The 21,434-nt window shown below is 34.2% G+C and overlaps 1 protein-coding gene and 1 long non-coding RNA gene across 2 annotated transcripts; both read left to right on the top strand.

Moving 5' to 3' along the window:
• The first annotated feature begins 1,583 nt into the window (after nucleotides 1–1,583).
• LOC132276880 (uncharacterized) lies at nucleotides 1,584–6,448 on the top strand. The gene is made up of 3 exons (XR_009470953.1): nucleotides 1,584–1,727; nucleotides 2,847–2,991; nucleotides 6,035–6,448. It is a non-coding gene; the product is annotated as an uncharacterized LOC132276880 (long non-coding RNA).
• A 2,071-nt stretch (nucleotides 6,449–8,519) lies between these two features.
• LOC132276878 (SART-1 family protein DOT2-like) lies at nucleotides 8,520–21,073 on the top strand. The gene is made up of 13 exons (XM_059778513.1): nucleotides 8,520–8,675; nucleotides 9,760–10,820; nucleotides 12,790–12,946; nucleotides 13,041–13,095; nucleotides 14,088–14,201; nucleotides 14,309–14,405; nucleotides 14,505–14,571; nucleotides 14,664–14,723; nucleotides 14,822–15,440; nucleotides 15,952–16,313; nucleotides 18,321–18,541; nucleotides 20,003–20,087; nucleotides 20,672–21,073. Exons 2-13 carry the CDS (start codon nucleotides 9,868–9,870, stop codon nucleotides 20,744–20,746), a joined length of 2,865 nt encoding a protein of 954 aa, XP_059634496.1. The 5' UTR covers nucleotides 8,520–8,675; nucleotides 9,760–9,867; the 3' UTR covers nucleotides 20,747–21,073.
• The last annotated feature ends 361 nt before the right edge of the window (nucleotides 21,074–21,434 follow it).

The raw sequence follows: 21,434 nt of genomic DNA, 5'->3' as shown, positions 1-21,434 counted from the left end.
AGATGCAATTACAAAAATGGATGTCTTTTTTCACACCAACGGTCAACATAATTATAATTAGGTCATCAGCAATAATACAAGTAGCAATCTCATCAGTGTTGTGAGCACCCACAGTCCACCATAGTGGTGGAGGTCCGCAACTCTTGTGAGACATGCTCATCACTTTTTGAATTATTCTTTGTTAATCAAAAAGTGCCACCTACTCATTTAGCACTATTTCCTCCCCTTCTAAAGTACCATAGATATGTTTAGAGAGTCTCAACCAATCACATTAAACACATAAGCAAAAAGTTGAAAAAAAGACCTTATATATTTTCAACTCAAATATTGATCCCTAAATTATTTAATAACTTCTCGAGATCGAGAGTTCACGTAACATAAGTACAAAGTCCGTGAATTATAAATAGATAAAAGTCAAGGGTACTGTCTCAAATAGATAAGACTAGTTGTTATGAAGCAAGCTAATTAACGTTATATATATATTTTCACAGCCTTTCAAAAGTCTAATTACAATTTTTTTTTCTAATTTTTCGGAGTATAGAATCAAGAAATTTACGCATATCACTTTTAAGTTTTTTGTTTACAGATTGCTCTCTTTTGAATAATTTATCTTGAATTTGTTTAGGAGTGAATTATTTAAAAAAAATTATACATAGCACCCCTAATTGGAAAGTTTAAAAAGCCCACTAACTTTAAGCTCTGAGCAGTACTGGAAATGGGCCTATGAGCATGAATATGTTGGGCTCCACATGTGTGGCACCAACAACTCTTTATTGCAAATCTTGACCACAAAAATAGCATTAGCACATATATATATAACAGTTCACTTCAACATTGTCCACGGCCAAACAAGACCAGACTTGGGTTAAACGAACTGGGCCTTTGCTAATATCAAAGCTTTAGTAGAGGCACCAAGACAGCAAAAAGGGCCCAAGTTTATGATATATATATATATTCTATATAAACTATATAATTTTTAACTTCAATACATAATTTGTAAAAAAGAAAAGAAAGAAAGTAATGAACTAAAATAGCATGATAGGGTAAACTATATGAGTGGTTTTTTTAGATGATAAATGATAAAGACAATAATGCAACTATATAATCTTGTAGCTTACCCATTCAACTAAAAAAAACTATATAATCTTGTCCCAGCTTTTATTTTTGTTTTAAAGTAAGTAAAGAAGTCGAGTCTCTCTCTCTCTCTCTCTCACGTCCATGGTTAATAGTCTCTATCTCTCTCTCTTTAGTAATATTTTTTTGCTATGAATATTGTAAAAATCAATTGCACAATCTAATGAATTTAGTAATTATATAATTAAAGATATAATATATATAATTATTCTACTGTTCGGATTTCAATTCCAAAGTTTGGAACTGAAATTAGAACCAGAATTTAGCGAGTTTTAAAATTTAGCGAGTTTTAAAATTTAAAACCGAACTGAACTGGTTATTTGTGCACCCCTTACCTGGTGGGGATATTTATGATCACATAATGGAAACTCGGGATAAATATGTAATTACATTTTAAATAGGATACCCTCTGCGATTTTATAAACATAGGGGGTTTGAAAAGGAAAACAATGGGAAAGGCGGTATTAACCGTATTATATGTACCTGCAAAGTGCAATCCAATTCCTTTTCAGCAGACACAAGATTCACCATATAGTAGAGAGGAGAGAGAAGAAGCAGAGGCGAAGAATCACGGCGCGAGGCCTATCGTTCAGGTATTTTTCCTCTTGAAGTCTTAGGGTTAGGGTTTCTTTTTCCCTCTTCTTTTTCTTTTCTCCTCTCTCCGCAATTTAGGGTTAGGGTTTCCCTCTTTACTCTTCAAGTTTTAGGGATAGTTGTTTCTCTTGTTTTGTTGAGAAATATTTGCTGTAGATTTGCGTATACATATACTCCGTAGGTCGTACCCACACACATACACACACTTAAACAAAATTTTGTTTGCCTTTCTCCTCAGTCCTCCCTATTGAATTATGAAGTGTTTGAATTTCTTTTAGTGAAAATAAATCCTACTGTTGTAACAGTGATTGAACATGGAGAGAGATATTCCAAAAAAAAAATGTTTTCTTCCCCTTAATTACATTATCCCTGTAGTTTAAGTATGAATTCTGTATATTCAAACGAGATGATTATTATTATCAACAAGAACACACTTAGAATAGCACAATCTCCGAATAATTACTTTTATCCCATCCTTCTCTGCTGTAACAATACTTAATTGCCAACTTCTTATACGTTATGTAATTACCTTTTTAATTTCAAACAAATCCGTAATTACATCCGTTAAGATAAATTAATCACATCTTACACATTACAATGTATGATTAATATTTTTTATTGTCATATCCTTACTCTATCCTTAACCCCTTTTTTTTCTTTTTATTTTTTATTTTTTTGAGATTTGTGCAATTGCCGTATCCTTCATCCTGTATTAGAGTTTCTTCGTTCTACCAATTAATCGTAATATCTTAAAATTTCAATTTTCTAGTGTTCTTATGGAACAACTTGCTTTGATGTGGTGAATCTTGTGCTGCACTTCATGTATTTGATGCAATTTCTTATTCTTTTTATTTTTATTATTATTATTATTATTATTATAATTTTTTTTTTAAGTATTGTTTGATGCCATTTTCACAAGGCTTTTTCACGAATTCAGATGTGATATGCTAAACTTGGACTCAAAAAATATTTTGCATGCTTATCTTTAAGCCTGAGATATGCAAGTCCTGATTGTGACTGCTCTCTCTTCATTCCTATATCTATATGTGTGAATTTGTTGTGTCTTTGATGTCCATGTAAGTTAAGTGACTAATTTAATATGTTTTTGTCAATGTCAGGTCAGTGATTTGGAACTTATCAACAAGTTGTGAAATACACAGTTAAGGCAGAGGCAGAAACATGGACAAGGAAAAAAACAAGCTTGTTGACATTTATGGATCAAAAGCGATACGTGTTGAGAGGACAGATGAATATGGACGGATTGTAAGTACTTTTTTTCATGAAGCAGTCACTTCCAACTTATGGTTTAGCATTATAGTTCTGTTATGTTCCATGAAATGGTTTAATTTTTTGCACGTAGTAAATGGGAGTTGGCACCTCTCTTTCAGCTGATGCCGTGATATGAAATTTATAGTGAAAACTTTATCTGATCAATCATATATCTCACTGCATGGAGACAGTCTATAGTTCCTGAGACAGTCTATTGACCTGGTGCTTACCTATATCCTGTAGTGAATGTTGGGACTCAGGGGGACAGTTATAGCCTATTTATTGACTTCTTACATATAATCCGCTTGGGCTTGTAGCCAGTCTGCCCTAAAGAGAGCATGCTGGTCTAAATTCTGATTGACCCTTAAAACTTGAAGAAACAAATATAAAACACTATCAGCAAATTGAGATAAAATAAAGTTCAAATAGTATTGTTTCATTAAAAAACTTGATACATAAAGCATAGAATAGGATTTGTTTAATTAAAAAACTTGATACATAAGGTCTTGAGCACACTCCATATGAAATTCTGAAACTTTTTATTCTTAGTTGATACTTACACACACATGCCTCCACTGAGGCTTGAACCTAGGACCTCCCTTTGGAAAGTAAAGGCCTGATACCGCTAGGCCACTGGCCGTTGGTGAAATTCTGAATTTGCTGCTCTTGTTTTCATGTTCTACTTCATTCTTCACTCTTCAGCATTAGAGAAAGATTAGCCTCTAACTTTTGTTGTATTGTAGTTTAAGAAACCACAAGCATCATCAATTTTTTGGGGCATGGAATCATCTAGACGATTTAAATGTATTGTTTCATAAGTAACACTGACAATACCGAGAAGTCCATGTTTACATTCATTTTATTCAGTCTAATTGAAGGATGAAATCAATGGTTAGGGTGATTTGCAAAAAACGATCATTCTTAGTATGTTAAGGAAGAAAAAATTCAATCTCTTCCTTTGCTTTGACTTCCTCAAGCTTAAAATCATGATCCTCTCTCCCCTTCCTGTTTTTATCAATTTGCTTAACTGTTTCTAACATTTTTTTCTTCCATATCCCTGTTTCTCTTTATATTCAATAGGATATGACATCAAAATCGAAGTTAGACAGTATTTAGAGGATTCTATTTGTTGAATATTTTTTCTTCAGCAAGATTCTTACCTAGAAGAACTACTGCAGTAGCTTCCAATGCAAAGTCATAGATGTTCCACCTTTTTTTTAATATAAAGTCATTCTATTTAACCAATTATTTATCCGTCCTTTTGCTCCTGTTTTATCTCTTTTGACTTCAAATTTAATTCAAACTTAACCGCTATTGTGAAATTGTTTGAATGTATCAAACAACTGGAGTGAAGAAAGATCCTTTAACTCCGATACCTAAATGATGCAAGATAGTACTGGGAAGCTTAGATTAGTGCATTCTAGTATTGATTTTATGATGCACCTTTTTATTCTTACTAGGACTGATTTTTTTAAGGAATTGAAACTTATATTCTGACCATTTAGAATATTCTAGACCTACTAATGACTCCATTTTAAGACCGAATAACATAAGCTACGGATCAAAACTGGAGGCCATACCTGGTTAATATTAAAACTATTTGAATAGGCCTGATTCTTTAAATTTAAGAACAAATATAAAACTATATAACTATGGTAATTTAACCTAAACAAATAGAGGGTTTAAGATGGGATCACAGCCTAAGTCGCATAGAGTGGGAGTGGGAGTGGGTGCAAGAGCAAAGAAAGCATCAAACTTTAAAATGACTGGAGCATGGGAGCATCTGTATATTTTATGCACACAATCGCACGCATAAGTGTTTGAGCAAATTAATTGATTATACATCGTTTTTTTTTTTTTTTCCAATTTTTAATAATATGTTCAGAAGAGGCTAGGGGAAGATTTAGAGAGATGAATAAGGATAATTTATATAAAGTTTTAGTAATCTTACTATAATAGTTAAATAAAGGGTTCTAACTATTTATTAAATAAAGTATGAAGCATTGTTCTTAGTATAATTATTGGAATGTTCAACTCGGCCGAGTGGCCCAAGTCATAATGAGTTTTAAAATGCTAAAAAGAACATGAACTATGCATTGATTCATTTTAAAACTTCATCACTCAAGGTCTATTAACTCTGTTTGCTCCTCCTCTTCACATACTAGATCGTTGTGGTTAAAAAAAAAAATTGGTTACAGGATAGTTTAAAAATGCTTGTTTTAGGCTTTTGTGATGGTACATTAAACTGAAACATGAGGATGATAGGTCATATTGGAGTGCATCTTAAGAGGTGCATCGTAAAATCTGTTTGAAATTTGATTACATTTTTAAAGTCATAGTTAGGACGCGACTACAATGGAGCTCATTAAAGAGCCATCCCCTCGTTGCAAATCTGTCTAAAGTGTGATCCGTGTAATCTCATGCTAAATATGTTTCTTTATATGCATTAAAGCATGAATTTTAAAAAAATTTATGCTAATGGAAATTGTTGTCCTATTTATTGGAAATTTGGAATACGTACTATAGTGCTTCTGATTTCTATAAAATATCTATTATACTAGTGGCAGAATCTCTTGACGAAGACATAAAAATATGGTAGCAAGTTGCTGATCTTCATAACTTTGCTTAATATGAATTCTGGTGTTAGATATGTGTACAAGGCGTTCAACTTGACAATTCTTTAGTTGGGGAATAAAGGCAAGAAATGGTGACCTCAAAAACCTGAAATGTGTTACTTCCATGTCAATACATACTGATCCGTGTATGTCGAAGTGCCTATATTGCCAAAAGTCCAAAATAGGATTTTTTTTTTTTTTTTTATAGAATTGTTATGACCTTCAAACTCAATGGTGGCTAAAATTTTGGGACCCTCGATTGCTTAATTGGTTGCATCTATGGTGTCACTCTTGTTCTGTGCGTTTTACTAATATTGTTGTTTTCAATTGTTGTAGTTGAGCATTATCTTACTGTTAATTTGGTTATTTGCTTGTCCTCCACCACTTAATGTTGATAGAAATTCTTTCCTTGTGTTTACCAGTTGAGTACGAAGGAAGCCTTTCGGTTGCTTTCCCATAAAACTCCATGGGACCTGGCAAAATGAAACAAGAAAAGCGCATGCCGGAATACTAGGTGGAGCAGAAGGTAAAGCAAATGAAGAATGCTCTGATACACCGTCGATGTCTGTGGAGAGGACTCAAGCTTGATTATAGGCATCAAAATGACCTCAGAAGAAGCATTAATGCTTGAGGGCTTTTCTGTTCTAGCAGTACTTTTTTTTTCTTCTTCGTTCTAGTAGTACTTCAATAGGAGGAAAAAGGAAATATATGTGGTATGTATATATGCCTATGCAAAGATTCAATTACAAATATGGATGTCTTTTCACACCAACACATTATTTGGCCATTGGAAAACATGCATCCAAAACGATATATGGAAATTGATTTTACACAAATTGCCCACTGGGGGCCTCGAACTCCTCACAATGAGGGATTGGTGGTCAAAAGAATATATTTTTTTTTTTGGTGATATTAGGGGAAGTGATAAATTTTTGTACTTGGACAAATATATAAAGATCATTTATATCGGTGAATCTGATCAATGGACATGATGAGATGGTTAAATTTCTCTAATTGTATACTCATGCTTATGACTTGCACAATATAAATTTGTGGTAAAATCATATAACCCCCTCTACAACATATACGTCACTGAAACACAGATCTGGCTCTCTGTGAAATTCTTCAACAATTTCAGCCGGAAAAACAGATCTTTGTTTCAAATCAATCAAGAAGCTCTGTAATCCTCTCAATGCTCTCAACTCCGCTGAATGTCACCACAAACACTTCTTATCCGGCGATTGCTGCCATACCCAAAATAATTGACTCCACTCCAATGACGAACTCGCCGGGAAACCCAAATGGGTCTCTGAAATTCAGTATTCTTGAGTCACGTCGTAAGGTTTCATTTGGGCACTAAATTTTAATGGTTGAATTTTGGTTATATGTGGTCAATAAGTCTCAAATTCAGATATCTGAAGTGAAATTGAAGGGCTTAGAATAAAACAATTTTGAATCATAAGTTATGGGGAAGTCAAATGAAGGGAAGCACGTTGGAGCTACTTTGTTCAACTTAGGATTTACACTGTATTTAGTCTTCTATAATTTAATTTCCAACTTTGAATGCAAGTCATATCACAAAATCACTGTTAGTGCAATGGAATTTGGCAATTAGACTAATTCTTGCCCATACACTTTCATATCTTTGAGGTTGTTCGGGTCAAGCTCTAGCGAAGATGAAAAAGACTGCCCGCAATTGCACTTAGGCGAGTGTTTTAGTAAAAATGCTATTTTTGTAATTTTAAAAGTATAATCATCAGTTTTTAATTTAATATTAGATTATAAGGTTAATTTTGTTATTTCACAACCCAATAAACAGATCCGTCACAAATATGGGATAACAATATGATAGTAGAAGGGTGTTATATGATTTTACCTTTATAAATTTCCAAAATTCTCATATAAAGTTGAATTGGAAATATGATTGCTAGTTTTGCAGCTTTTGTTTATGGTGATTAATTTTTATTTTTCATAAGCGTGTATGGTGATGAATGAGTAATATGAATTTATAACATTGTTGACAATGTATTAGGCAACGCAATATTCATGGAATTTGCGAGGTCAGATAAATTTGGCAAGTCATCTGATAAGAAAACAAAACCAAATAGTTGGTTCAAGATTATCAAATGGATGAGACTTACCTATATATGAAAATAATAATAATTTGAACAAGACAAAAAAAAAAAGAAAAAAAGAAAGAAAAAGAAAAAGGAGTTTCTTATCCCCTTGATAATTAAAAGGGAAAAGAAAAGAAAAAATGTATTTTTTTTTCATTAATCAAGGGATCATGAGAATTAAGGCTCCTTTGGTTATATGGAAATTTTAAGAAAATAAATAAAATGAATTTGTTTTGAACAATTTACAAGTTTGGTTAGCATGAAAAAAGAGAAATTTGTGGAAAATTTATTTTCTATAACCCCCACCTAACTTTTTCAAAAAAATTTTTAACGAACATCATAATTTTTTTTTTTTTTTTATTTCTTGAGAAAGTTTTATCATTATTTTATGGTAACTTTCATTATATTCGAATCATAAAACATAATTTTATTTGAAATTTTTTCTAGCTAAACAAATTCACTTTCATTATATTCGAATCATAAAACATAATTTTATTTGAAATTTTTTCTAGCTAAACAAATTCACATGAAAAGTTTATTTTCTTCTTACTCATTTCACACTTTTTTTTTCTTTTTTTTTTTTCAGTTTTACTTTCCATTGTTAATTTTCTGCAGCTATGATGTCATCCGAACTAGGTTGGATGTTTAAATTCGGCAATGAATCACATTCGATGGATATTATATGGTACAAAAAGGCATGGTTCCATCCATCGTACCTATCAGGCACAGAATACGAATGAACACGTAATAGAAATTCGGGGTTAAATATGTAATTACGTTTTAAATAGGGTATCCTCTGCTATTTAAAAAAAAAAACCGAATTAAAAAAGGAAAACAAAGGGGCGATACTTACATGTATCTAGAAAATTTTATATACAGCACAGGAAAGGGGAAGAGAGAAGAGGAAGAAGAAACTAAGAATCACGGCGCGAGGCCTATTGTTCAGGTATTTTTCCTCTTCAAGTCTTAGGTTAGGGTTTATTCTCCCTCCTCTTGTTCTTTTCTCGTCTCTCCTCAATTTAGGGTTAGGGTTTCTCTCTCTACTCTGGTTAGTTTTTTTCGTTTTGTTGAGAAATCTTTGTTGTAGATTTGCATCACTCGTGTTTATACATGTGTGTTGTACGAATCGTACCAAAACAAATACGCACACGTTAACAATTTTTTGCTGCCAGTGATTGACCATGGAGAGATTTTCCAAAAAATTCTGTTTTCTTCCACTTAATTATATTATCCCTGTAGTTTGTAACCTGTGTATCTCACTTGTAAGTGCAACTATAAACTCTGTATATAGAAAAAAAATATTATGAATATATCATCACTCGAGATGAATATTATTAGCAACAAGATCACACTTAGCAAAGCACAATGTCCGAATAATTCCTTGTTATCCATTGTTGCTTCTCTGCTGTAACTATACTTAATTGCTTGAATGATGAAATTAACTTCTTATGTGTTATGTAATTGCCTTTTTAATTTCTAACAAATCCATAATTACATCCGTTAAGATAAATTAATTACATCTTATATATAACAATGTATTATTATTTTTATTGTCATATCCTTACTATATCCTTAATCTCTCTTTTTTTTTTTAGATTTGTGCAATTGCCGTATCCTTTATCCTGCGTGTTCTACTAAGTAATCTTAATATGCTAATGCAGCGGGGACGCAAGATTTGGGATTGTAATTTCTTACTTTTCCTACATTCTCTTTATAGACAAATGAGCATTATCTTAACCTTTCGGTTTTATAGCGTTCTTATGGAACTCTGTGCTTTGATGTGGTGAATCTTGTGTTTCATGTGTTTGATGCATTTTCACACGGTTTTTTCACGAATTCAGATGTGATATGCTAAACTTAGACTCCAAAAATCTTTCGCATGCTTATCTTTAAGCCTGATAAATGCAAGTCTTGATTGTGACTGTTCTCTTTCTTCTTTCCTATGTCTTTATCTACATGTGCGAATTAGTTGTGTCTTTGATGTCCATGTCAGTTAAGTGACTAATTTTATATGTTTTTGTCAATGTCAGGTTAGTGAGTTGGAACTTATCAATAAGCTGTTAAATACACAGTTGAGGCAGAGTTTAAAGCTAGTGCATGCATAGTTTCCTTTAAAGTGCACACTTGCTGTAGTTGCAATGAACATGGAATGGACTGAATCAAGGCGTGAAAGAAGTACTGAAATGAGGGATCAGGATGACTCTCCAGTGAGAGGAAGGTGGAAAGGAGGATACGATGATTTAGAAGAAGATGACATAGAGAAATCAAGAGAGTCAGGCAAACATCGGAGCAAGGATAGGAGTAAGAGTAGTCGAAGAGAAGAGAAGGATCATAGAAGTAAAGACCGAGAGCGGTCGAAGACTAACGATATTCCAAAAGATAGAGAGAAAGAGACTAAAGATATGGAAAAAGATCGATTATACAGTAGAGACAAGAGGAAGGATGATAGAGAAGATCGTGAAAAGGATAGGGTGGGAGACAAGGTGAGGGAGAAAGAATATGATTTTGACAAGTACAGAGATAAAGAGGGTGAAAGAGTAAAAGATCGTAGAGATCGAGGGAAGGAAAAAGATCATGAGAGGGATAGAGAGACAGATAAGGATAGTGAGCGAGGACGTGACAAGGAAAGGGGAAAAGAGAAGAGTAAGGGTAGGGATAAAGAAAGAGAAAAGGAAAAAGACAGGTCAAAGGACAGAGAAAGGGAGAAGGAGAGAGAAAAACATAAAGACAGAGAGAAGGAAAAGGCAAATGATAAGGATAGAGACAGAGATGCACTTGAGAGAGAGAAGGGAAAAGAGAGAATTAGAGAGAAGGATAGGAAGGCAGATCAGGATAAAGAGAAAGCAAGAGAAAGAGATAAAGTGAGTCAAAAACACCAGGATGAGGGTCATGATAGGATCAAGGATTTGGGGAAGGACAATAAGGGGATGTTGGTTGATGGAGGAAGTCATGATAGGGAAGTAATGAAGCACGGGAAGGTTTATCGAAATGACGATGCTGATTTTAGGACCATCAGGCATGAACCAGATACTGAGGTTGAGTCAGGTGGATCACACAAATCAGCATTTGAGCTCAAGGATCGCATTTCAAAGTAAGTGAATCAATTCTTCTTGCCATGTTTTTCTTATGCTGATGATTTGTTTACTTGATATTGTCAGTTCCCTTACAACTTTTTCGAGTCATGACCTCTATAATCTTGTTCAATATGTTTAGAAGTTTTATTTTAATTTGTTAAAGATCATAATGCATAACCAGAACGGGAAGACTTCTCGTTGAAAATATGTTATTGAAGTTTTTTCTTTATCAAAATTAGAGAATGCAAGTTGGTGTTAAAATTCCCATGCATTGATGCAATAGCCATCAAATGATTATGTTGCTATGGGAAAAGAGATCAATGTATGGAGGTCATTCCCACGTAAACAACAAAATATGGCTTTTGCATACGTCATTCTTCTTGTTGCTTCCATTTTGAGGCCCCAAAATTGTGAATGGGTGGAAAAATAAAGTGCCTTTGCCTCCTAGTCTGGTTGCAAACCTAGGATATATAGATTACATAATCTATAAAAGGAATATTAATTGTTTTAGGATTTTCTTGTATCAGAAGGGAAGGTAAATGATAGTGATTTTGTTACTTGTTTTTGCATTGTTTTTTAATGTATGGTCAATTGATAGAGTTCTCTCCTGGAATCTTATATAGCTTATAGGTAAAAAAAAGCAAATTCAAAGGAGTGATGTCTACTTTAAATGGTCAAATCTTTGTAGTTCTAAATGGTGGGATTTTTTTCTATTAATTTTATTTCACTATATTTGATACCTTCCTTTCAATTTTTTCGCATTAAGTTATGTTCTTGCTACACAACTAAAAGGTGGCTCTGGTCTTAGCATTGAGCTTCCATCTTTGAGATGTGTTAGCTTGTTGAGTTCACATCATGATATCTAACTAAAAATTTACTTCGAGAATTTACTTTCCTCTTGAGACTTGAAGTTCTTTGCACATAAATTGTCCTCTTTTAAAGTTAAAGTACCTGTTTCATTGCATGGATTGTCTAAGGTTCTCAATTTTTTACCTCATAACCTTAATCAAGCTTGCTTATATCTGTTTATCTATATTCTGTTTTCTTTTAATACATAAAATCTTATCTAGTAGCATCTGAAACCAGGGTGCACTAATTTACCTCGATTCTAGTAACAGTATCTATTCATTATATAGCTGGTCTTGTAATTTCTTTTATGGAGTGCTGTTTGTTGGAACCTCTGGCTCCTTACTTGATAACGGAGTTTTTAAGTGCCTGTAGTATGGTTTATGGATGATACACCCATGTCCTTGATCGGCAATACTAGTATATATGTACATGCATTTTCGCAAATTATTTCTGCTTTGAAATACCTTTTAAATGACCATCTTTTTTCAGGCTTGATGCCATCTTGAAGTGACTTTTAACTGGAAGTAAATTATTGATCTAGTCTATAATTAGCATTTAGCAGAAGTGTTGATTACGTATCTGGAATGATTTCGGGATGTCCTTATTTTCTTAGGTTTTATCCATAGTTTTATACAATATAAATGAGAAAAAACTGATTAAGATGGTTTGGCCTTGTGAAATGCGAGCACCAGTTCAAGAAAGTGATGTGTGGTGCTTATTAAGGTTAATGGTAGAAGACTAAAACTAACATGGGTTGAGTTAGTTAGGAAAAATATAGATAGTATGGGATCAAACTGAGTTTGATATTAGATAAAGTGTATTGGTGAAGCGGGATTTATGTAGCTGACTGCAAAAAGTTAGAAAGGCTTTGTTGAGTTGCATTTTTATTGTATTTCATTTGATACAAAAATGGATGTAAAAGGACATTCCTTCATTTTCATGTATATTTCTTTATAAATTAGTATGGCAATTTTCATTTTTTTTTCTTCTGGATAATGGAATGCTGTCATGACATAAATCTTCTGAGATTCTTCTTTGTGAAAAGAGATTAATGTTTTTGCCTATAGACCCCTTATTTTCATATTTATTTAGGATTTAAGTAATGAAAATGATTTTTTTTTTTTTTTTTTTTCTCAGGATGAAGGAAGAAAGACTAAAGAAAAAACCTGATGCCGTTTCTTCTGATGGCGTTTCTGAGGTTCTATCATGGGTTAGTAAGAGCCGGAAGCTTGAGGAGAAAAAGAAATCTGAAAAGGAGAAAGCCATGCAGCTTTCAAAGATCTTCGAGGAGCAGGTTAGTAGGTGTTCATTGTGCTTGACATTTCTCTTTGAGGATATTACTTAACTTGTGTGAAGTGGATGATCGTTTTTATGCATGAATTACTCAGGACAATATCAATCAAGGAGAAACTGAAGACGAGGCGGCAGCCCAGCATACTTTTCGTATGGCTCTTTTTTACTCTCTTTTTTCCATAACTAATTGTTATATCAATTGATTTGGCCACTTCAGGGCAGCTGGACATCACATGGAACTTGACTTAGTGCGTTATGCATTGCATGACACCTGAGTGCACAAGTTGATGCTGTAACACTGAGGTGTTATGCTAATACCAAAATAAATAGAAGTGAAGTCTTTATTTTTCTAATTCAGACGTATGACTTTATTCATTCATACTCTACTCAACTCAACAAAGCCTCCCAACATGACTACAATCATATCTAATCCAATGTAAAACAACAGTCCTATTTCCTTGATACATCTAAAAACCAAATTGAAGAACATATTTTTATATCAGCAAAAACGTATTTTGGTGGGAGTTCCATTATTATTAACGATATGAACCTTCCTTTTATTTGCCCTACCATGTAACATTCTGGAATCTTTGTCAGGGGATAAGCTAGTGGTTAATTTAATGTCCGTGTAGTATCCTTCCTTTTATATATGTATATTCTATATTTTATAATTTTTTTATAGCAATTTAGATGTTCGTGGAAGTATGGGATTTTGTTTTAAGAAGATCTGTGAATCTTTAATTATATATATAAAAAAGGACCTGTGAATCATCGAACCAGTTTGATCTCACCATTGTTTGAACATATAGAAGACCTAGGTGGGTTAAAGTACTCCATGGGCTTGATAAAGTAGTCGAAGGTGGAGCAGTTGAAGAATATATATTTATATCAGAGTATATATTTATTTTGGTGGGAATTTCATTATCATTCTTTGCATTGTTTCCACCAATATAATGTTCTGGAATCTGTGTCATGTGGTTAATGATGTTTTCATGACATATTTTTCCTTAGTTAAATGACTGTTCTGTATTTTATATTTTGATTTTAACTCTGCAGTTTCCAGTCCAAGTATGCAAATTTGTTTTAAGGGAGATCTGTGAATCATCTAACCTGTTTGATCTCACTTTTATTTGAAAATACAGAAGACCTAGCTGGGGTTAAAGTACTTCATGGGCTTGATAAAGTAGTCGAAGGTGGAGCAGTTGTTTTGACACTAAAAGATCAGAGCATTCTAGCCGATGGTGACATCAACGAAGGTTTAACTATGTCGTTTTCATTGTTTCTTATCTTGCGCTTAATTTTTCTCTTTTGGGTTTTTTATGCTGGGTTCATATTTCTTAAGCTGATGTTATATCTATATCAGAGGTTGATATGCTTGAAAACGTGGAAATTGGAGAGCAAAAGCGTAGAAATGAGGCTTATAGGGCTGCAAAGAAGAAAACAGGAATTTATGACGACAAGTAAGACTAACATTATTGTCAATATGATATCTCATAAATGATCTCATACATGCACTTTGGACAAGCTAATCATAAGTCCTTATCTTCCTGCTTATCTAGGTTTAATGACGAGCCTGGTTCGGAAAAGAAACTACTTCCACAATATGATGATCCGGTTGTGGATGAGGTTAGATTTTGTCTTTTTTATATCTAGAAATTATGTGTTTTGTAGTTGAAGAGTTTGTATGCTTAAATGATACAAAAAAAAAAATTTCCCAGGGAGTAACTCTGGATTCGAGTGGTCGTTTTACTGGCGAAGCAGAGAAGAAACTGGAGGAGGTAACTCATTCTTGATGTTGTTGTTGTATTTTGTGAATGTCAGCAAGGAAAATAGTTGGCCTTATATTTCTAACATAAGTGCATGTTCCTTCTGCCAGCTCCGACGAAGGATACAGGGTGTTCCCACAAACAATCAATTTGAAGATCTGAACTCAACTGGGAAGATTTCATCAGACTACTATACTCATGAAGAAATGGTTCAGTTTAAAAAGCCCAAGAAGAAGAAATCATTGAGGAAAAAAGAGAAACTGGATATAAATGCCCTTGAATCAGAAGCTGTCTCTGCTGGGTTGGGTGTTGGCGATCTCGGTTCTCGAAATGATGGGAAGAGGCAGGCCCTTAAAGAGGAACAAGAGAGATCTGAGGCTGAGATGAGAAGTAATGCATACAGATCAGCATATATTAAAGCTGATGAGGCATCTAAATCACTCCGATTGGAGCAAACTCTTACCATTCAAGATGAGGGAGATGATAATCAAGTTTTTGGTGATGATGATGAGGATCTCCGTAAGTCATTAGAAAGAGCAAGGAAATTAGCTTTTGAAAGGCAGAATGAGGTAACGACATCTGGTCCTCAGGCACTTGCCCTCCTTGGTTCTTCCACCGGCAGCAATCCAACTGCAGATAATGAAAACCCCACATCTGGTGAGACACAAGAAAACAAAGTTGTCTTCACCGAGATGGAAGAGTTTGTGTGGGGTCTTCAGCTTGATGAAGGTATATTTTTTGTTGTTTGCTGTTACAATTTTGAGTACATTACTTTGAACTGCATGGTCAGATGTAATAGTGTTATATTCGTTCATATTTTTAATATCTTGGAGTTCAAATGATAGACCAATCAAATATGTGTATTTTCTATTCGACTTGCTTTTCGTATCTACAACTCCTTGATATATTGTAGTCAGAAATATAGCTACGTTCTCGCCTTTTAAGAACTAGGATTAAGAGTTGGATGGAACTAGACTTGGAATAGTAACCTTTCCACCAATTTGCACCTTCATGTTGGTGTCTCTGATACATTGACCTCTGTTTCTATGTCATGGTGCCTTTTGCATGATTGTTATTGTAACTTTGAAGTACTATTTTCTGTATCTCCTGTGGGTTCTTGTTGATCTGCAAGTAAAACTCATATCTTTGTTGGTTTTATATATGGATTTTAGGCTATTATATATATATATATATATATTTCCAGAATTCATGATATTGACGGTTGCTTTTGCTCTTTCAGAATCCCATAAGCCTGATAGTGAAGATGTTTTCATGGAGGAAGATGTAGCACCAAAAGCTTCTGATCAAGAAACAGAAGATGGGGATGGTGGTTGGACAGAGGTAAAAGATGCTGAGAAAGATGAAACCCCTTTGAATGAGGAGAAAGAGGAGATAGTTCCAGATGAAATAACCCATGAAGTTGCTGTTGGGAAGGGACTTTCAGGTGCACTCAAGCTGCTTAAAGACCGAGGAACACTTAAAGAAACTGTTGAATGGGGTGGCAGAAACATGGACAAGAAAAAAAGCAAGCTTGTTGGCATTTATGAAAATGATGGATCAAAGAAAATACATATTGAGAGGACAGATGAGTATGGACGGATTGTAAGTACTCTTTTTCATGAAGCAATCATTTCCAACTTATGGTTTAGCTTTATAGTTCTGCTATGTTCCATAAAATGGTTTAATTTTGTGCACTTAGTAAATGGGAGTTGGCACCTCTCTTTCAGCTGATGCCATGATATAGAATTTATAGGTCAAAACTTTATCTGATCAATCATCATATATCTCACTACATGGAGACAGTCTATTGACCTAGTGCTTATCTATCTCCTGGAGTGAGTGCTTACCTATCTCCTGGGGTGAATGTTGGGACTCGGGGACAGTTATAACCTATTTAGTGACTTATTACATATAATCGACTTGGGCTTTGTAGCCAGGCTGCCCTAAAGAGAGCATGCTGGTCTAAATTCCAAGTGAACTATTTGGAAGTATGTGATTGATTTAGGACAGCATCAGGGAACTTGGAACATTGGTTTTTAAGATTGGATTTATGGTGGCTTTTCCCACTCTTATCGAGACCGACTCCAAAAATAGAAATGTTGGCTTTTTTCTATTAAGATTATTCTTATCCTACTAAAGAACCAATAATATAACTTGACTGAAATATGACCTGAAGACCGCAACAGCCTATGTGAAAGCACTAAAAAAGCATTGACCCTTAAAACTTGAAGAAACAAATATAAAACTATACTATCAGCAAATTAAGCTAAAATAAACTTAAAATAAGACTTGTTTCATTAAAATCTTGATACATAAAGCATAGAATAAGACTTGTTTAATTAAGAAACTCGATACATAAGGTCTCGAGCACACTCCATATGAAATTCCAAATTTGCTGCTCTTGTTTTCATGTTCTACTTTATTCTTCCACATTAGAGAAAACTCGACCTGTTAAGGTTTGTGGTGTTGTAGTATAAGAAACCACAATCATCATCAATTTTTGGGGGCCTTGAATCTTCTTGACGATTTAAGTGAATGGTTTCAGAAGCAACACTGACAATACTGAGAAGTCCATGTTTACCTAAATTTTATTCAGTCTATTTGAAGGATGAAATCAATGGTTAGGATGACTTGCAAAAGGGTCATTTTTAGATGTTAAGGAAGAAAAAATTCAATCATAATCTCTTCCTTTGCTTTGACTTCCTCAAGCTTAAAATCATGATCCTCTCTCTCCTTCCTGTTTTTTTCAATTTCCTCAACTGTTTCAAACTTTTTTTTTCCATACCCTTGTTGCTCTTTATATTCAATAGGATATGACATCAAAATTGAAGTTGGACAGGATTTAGAGGATCCTAATTCTTGAATTTTTTTCTTCAGCAAGATTCTTACCTAGAAGAACAACTGCAGTAACTTCCAATGTAACCTTTAGCAAAGTCATATATATTCCACCTTTTTCAATTGAAAGTCGTTCTATTTAACCAATTATTTATCCCTCCTTTTGCTCCTGTTTTAGTGCTTTTGACTTCTAATTATATTCAAACTTAACCGCCATTGTGAAAGAGTTGAATGTATCAAACAACTGGAGTGAAGAAGGATCCTTCAACTCCGATACCTAAATGATGCAAGATACTACTGGGAAGCTTAGACTAGTGCTTTCCAGTATTGATTTTTTGAGGTCAGATTTCAGGACTATTATTTTAAGAATTGAAACTTAGATTCTAACTATTTAAAACTTTAGTTGGGGAATAAAGGCAAGAAGTCGTGACCTCAAAAACCTGAAATGTGTTATCTCCATGTCAACACATACTAATCCGTGCACGTCGATGTGCCTATATTGCCAAAAATCCAAAATAGTATTTTTTTATTTTATTTTTAGAATGTTTATGACCTTCAAAATCAATGGTGACTAAAATTTTGGGACCCTCGAGCAACTTATGAGTTTGATACTTCCAGCAACTGAACAAGTGTGTTTCTTCGTTGGTCGTATCTATGGTGTCACTGCTGTTCTGTATGGTTTAATAATATTATTGTTTCAATTGTTATAGTTGAGCATTATCTTACTGTTAATTAGGTTAATGTTGATTGAAATTCTTGGCTTGTGTTTACCAGTTGACTCCAAAGGAAGCCTTCCGGTTGCTTTCGCACAAATTCCATGGGAAGGGACCTGGAAAAATGAAACAAGAAAAGCGCATGCGGGAATACCAGGAGGAGCTGAAGGTAAAGCAAATGAAGAATGCTGATACACCGTCGTTGTCAGTGGAGAGGATGATAGAAGCTCAAGCAAGATTAAAGGCGCCCTATCTTGTACTCAGTGGGCATGTTAAACCAGGGTATGCTTTAATCTTTTGCTTCATTGATTATGTTTATTCATCAATGATGAAATTTCCTTGAACTTAAATGACATGAAATTGGTTTCAAATGAAGAAGGTGATTCTGAGTATCAATTTAAAAGAAAATTGGATATACTTGTAAGACAGTTAAATGGAGGAGTGCATCTAATATATTGTGTGATTGGCGTACCCCCTTTACAATTGAAAGGGAAATTCTTTCGAACAATCATTAGACCAGCCATACTTTATGGCACAGAATGTTAGGCAGTTAGGAAACAACATATGCATAAAGTGAGTGGCGGAAATGTGAATGTTGAGATGGCTGTGCGGTAAGACTAGAAAGGATAGAATAAGCAATGCTCACATTAGGGAGAAGGTTAAGATGGTTTGGACATGCAAAGAAGGCCTTTAAGTGACGCCAGTTAGGAAAAGTGACATAGTCCACATTAAGAGTAATATTAGGGGAAGAGGAAAGCCGAAGTTAACATGGATAGTGTTAAGGAAGGATATGATAGCATGTGGACTGACTGAGGTTATGGCCTCAAATAGAGCAGAATGGAAGCCTATGATTCATGTAGCTGACCCCAAATAGTTGGGTAAAAAGGCTTGGTGGTGGTAGTTGTTGGAGTACTTGTATGACAGTTCCTTGTAGGAAATTAGGCTAGGTTACTGCTTTCTCCTTTAGATCTCAATTTCCCACATAATTCTTGATGCCCAATATCTCATTTTATAGAACAATAATAAACATTGTTTGGGGTTGGGGACGTTATGCTTTCCTTTTTTACTTAATGGCGGGGCCACAAGTTCATTGGGGCTCTGTTCAGTTTTTTTGTCTCTTTTCTTTCCTTTTTTAGTTTTTATTTCTAGCATGTTGATACAGTACACCAAATTGTCCCTTTTTTGAAAATATAATTTGGCTGAATTTTATGTGCATAAATTTATTGGCTTTTTAGTCATACTGATTTTGTTGTTGAAGGGGGGGCTCCCGTTGTGAAAATCATGTGTCAATTTACCTGAATGAATTTCACTGTAGTCCTAGTATATCCTAAATGGAGTAGATAAGAATATCAAGAAGTTCGGTACCTATGTATGTGGGGTGGGGAGGAAATCAACAAGTTTGATCAATCCTATAGCTACTGAGATTCCCATGGCAGGATTTTTTTGAATTATGGCGTAAGTTGCAATTTCACATCTCTATCCCTGCTTTATAGATGGTTTTGTGTTTGCTCCGTCGGTGTTTAGAATATATATTTTTAATATCATGTTAAATTCATCAAAAATTGACCTTGTGAGAACTGAAAAGCTTCTACATGCTGCATGACTTATGTGACCGCCATTAGAACCAAGATTTTTGAATAATTAAACTTTACTAGGACTTATGCTGTCACAACGTATATATCCTTCTTACAGCAATGTACTCAGTTGACATTTTTTTCTTGTTATATTTAATATTGTTTCCAGGCAAACTAGTGATCCTAGAAGTGGTTTTGCTACTGTTGAGAAGGACTTCCCTGGGGGTTTAACACCCATGCTTGGAGATAGAAAGGTCAGTGTAGTTAACATCCTGTGTGCTCTTCTTCTCATCACGTTGTGTGTACAGATCAATAACTTCTTTTCTTTTTTCAAGATAGACACCTCTCCATGTCTCATATGTAGATATCAAATTATTATGTCAAGCAAAATTATGATACAATATGCTCAATTGGACATGTCTTTTTTTCTTTTGTGTGTGTGTGGAAGGGGTGGGGTCACAAATTGAAATTATTGAGCATTCATGAGGTCGAACTATAATAATTTACACACTGCAGACTTATTCAGCTCATTGAAATTCCCTGTTCAGCATAAAAAAATTGAGCTTAGTAAATCATTACTATGTAGCACGGATGGCTAGTTACATTTGTGTTGGAGGTAATTTTTTTTATTTTATTTTTTTCCCTATTTGAAACTCACACCCACTAGCTTAACACTAGAATCTATTTGGAATGAGATTCTTATAAGCTACAAAACGCTCTCATCTGCTTCAAATTTAGTTTAATTTAATTATATATATGTGTCTGTGTGTGTCTGTGTGTGTATTTTTATTTTTCATCTGTACCAAATACAGATTTTGATATCTACATCTATTTTCAGGTTGAGCACTTCTTGGGGATAAAGCGCAAGGCTGAGCCCGGAGACATGGCACCACCAAAGAAGCCCAAAACATGAAGTTTCCTATGGAATGTTCTTGCGAAGAATTTTTTTGAGGAATTCTAAATTACGAGGAAATGCGGGCGAATACTTGTTATTGTATGTTTTTTTTTTTTTTTTCCTTGTGGTTTTGGTTACAGCAAATCACGGATCTGTGTACCTCGCGGGCACTGTTAATCTGTTTGGTAACAGTGCAAGTGCATTTTGTAAGAGAATGAGCTATTGCCAAATTTTACTGGGATAATAAACGCCCAGTTTTTATATAGCAATGCATTTCTACTCTCTCCCTCCAAGCTTGAGGAGGGGTTGTGAAGAAAGAACGAAAATATTTGTTTTGTACGACTATATTTTAGTGCGTAACAATAACAATTTATCTTGACATTGTCAATCATCTAAAATTGGATTTCGGGTTGGGTCTAGAATTTGAATCGTTTTGTTTTTGTTGCACCGTAGTTGCAATGCATGTGGGGCATAATTACAGAGAGAGCATACAGAGACATACAATACAGCTGAATTTTTTTTCCATCCTTTCTACCAAACACAGCCTAAATGTGGTAAATGATGAGTTAAAGATTTGAAGAATAATAAAGCTCACAAAGTAGGTGCTTACAAGCTTTAGTCCCCTAATGCTGGAGCATTCTTTACTAATGTTTTCAAGAAATTGCCTAGTGTAAACACACAGTTGAGATATCATTCCTATGTGTAG

Source organism: Cornus florida, unplaced genomic scaffold, assembly GCF_030987335.1.
Source record: "Cornus florida cultivar Cherokee Brave unplaced genomic scaffold, ASM3098733v1 CherokeeBrave_3.0.0_Hap2_Chr10, whole genome shotgun sequence".
NCBI classification, from domain to species: domain Eukaryota; kingdom Viridiplantae; phylum Streptophyta; class Magnoliopsida; order Cornales; family Cornaceae; genus Cornus; species Cornus florida.
This window is presented reverse-complemented; position numbering and strand designations above follow the sequence as displayed.

Excerpts from the sequence above, each read along its gene's own strand:
- LOC132276878 (XM_059778513.1), top strand. The coding sequence starts at position 9,868 with ATGAACATGGAATGGACTGAATCAAGGCGTGAAAGAAGTACTGAAATG. Across the intron at positions 14,202-14,308 it reads CGATGGTGACATCAACGAAG|AGGTTGATATGCTTGAAAAC; the intron begins GTTTAACTATGT and ends TATCTATATCAG. Across the intron at positions 14,572-14,663 it reads ATGATCCGGTTGTGGATGAG|GGAGTAACTCTGGATTCGAG; the intron begins GTTAGATTTTGT and ends AAAATTTCCCAG.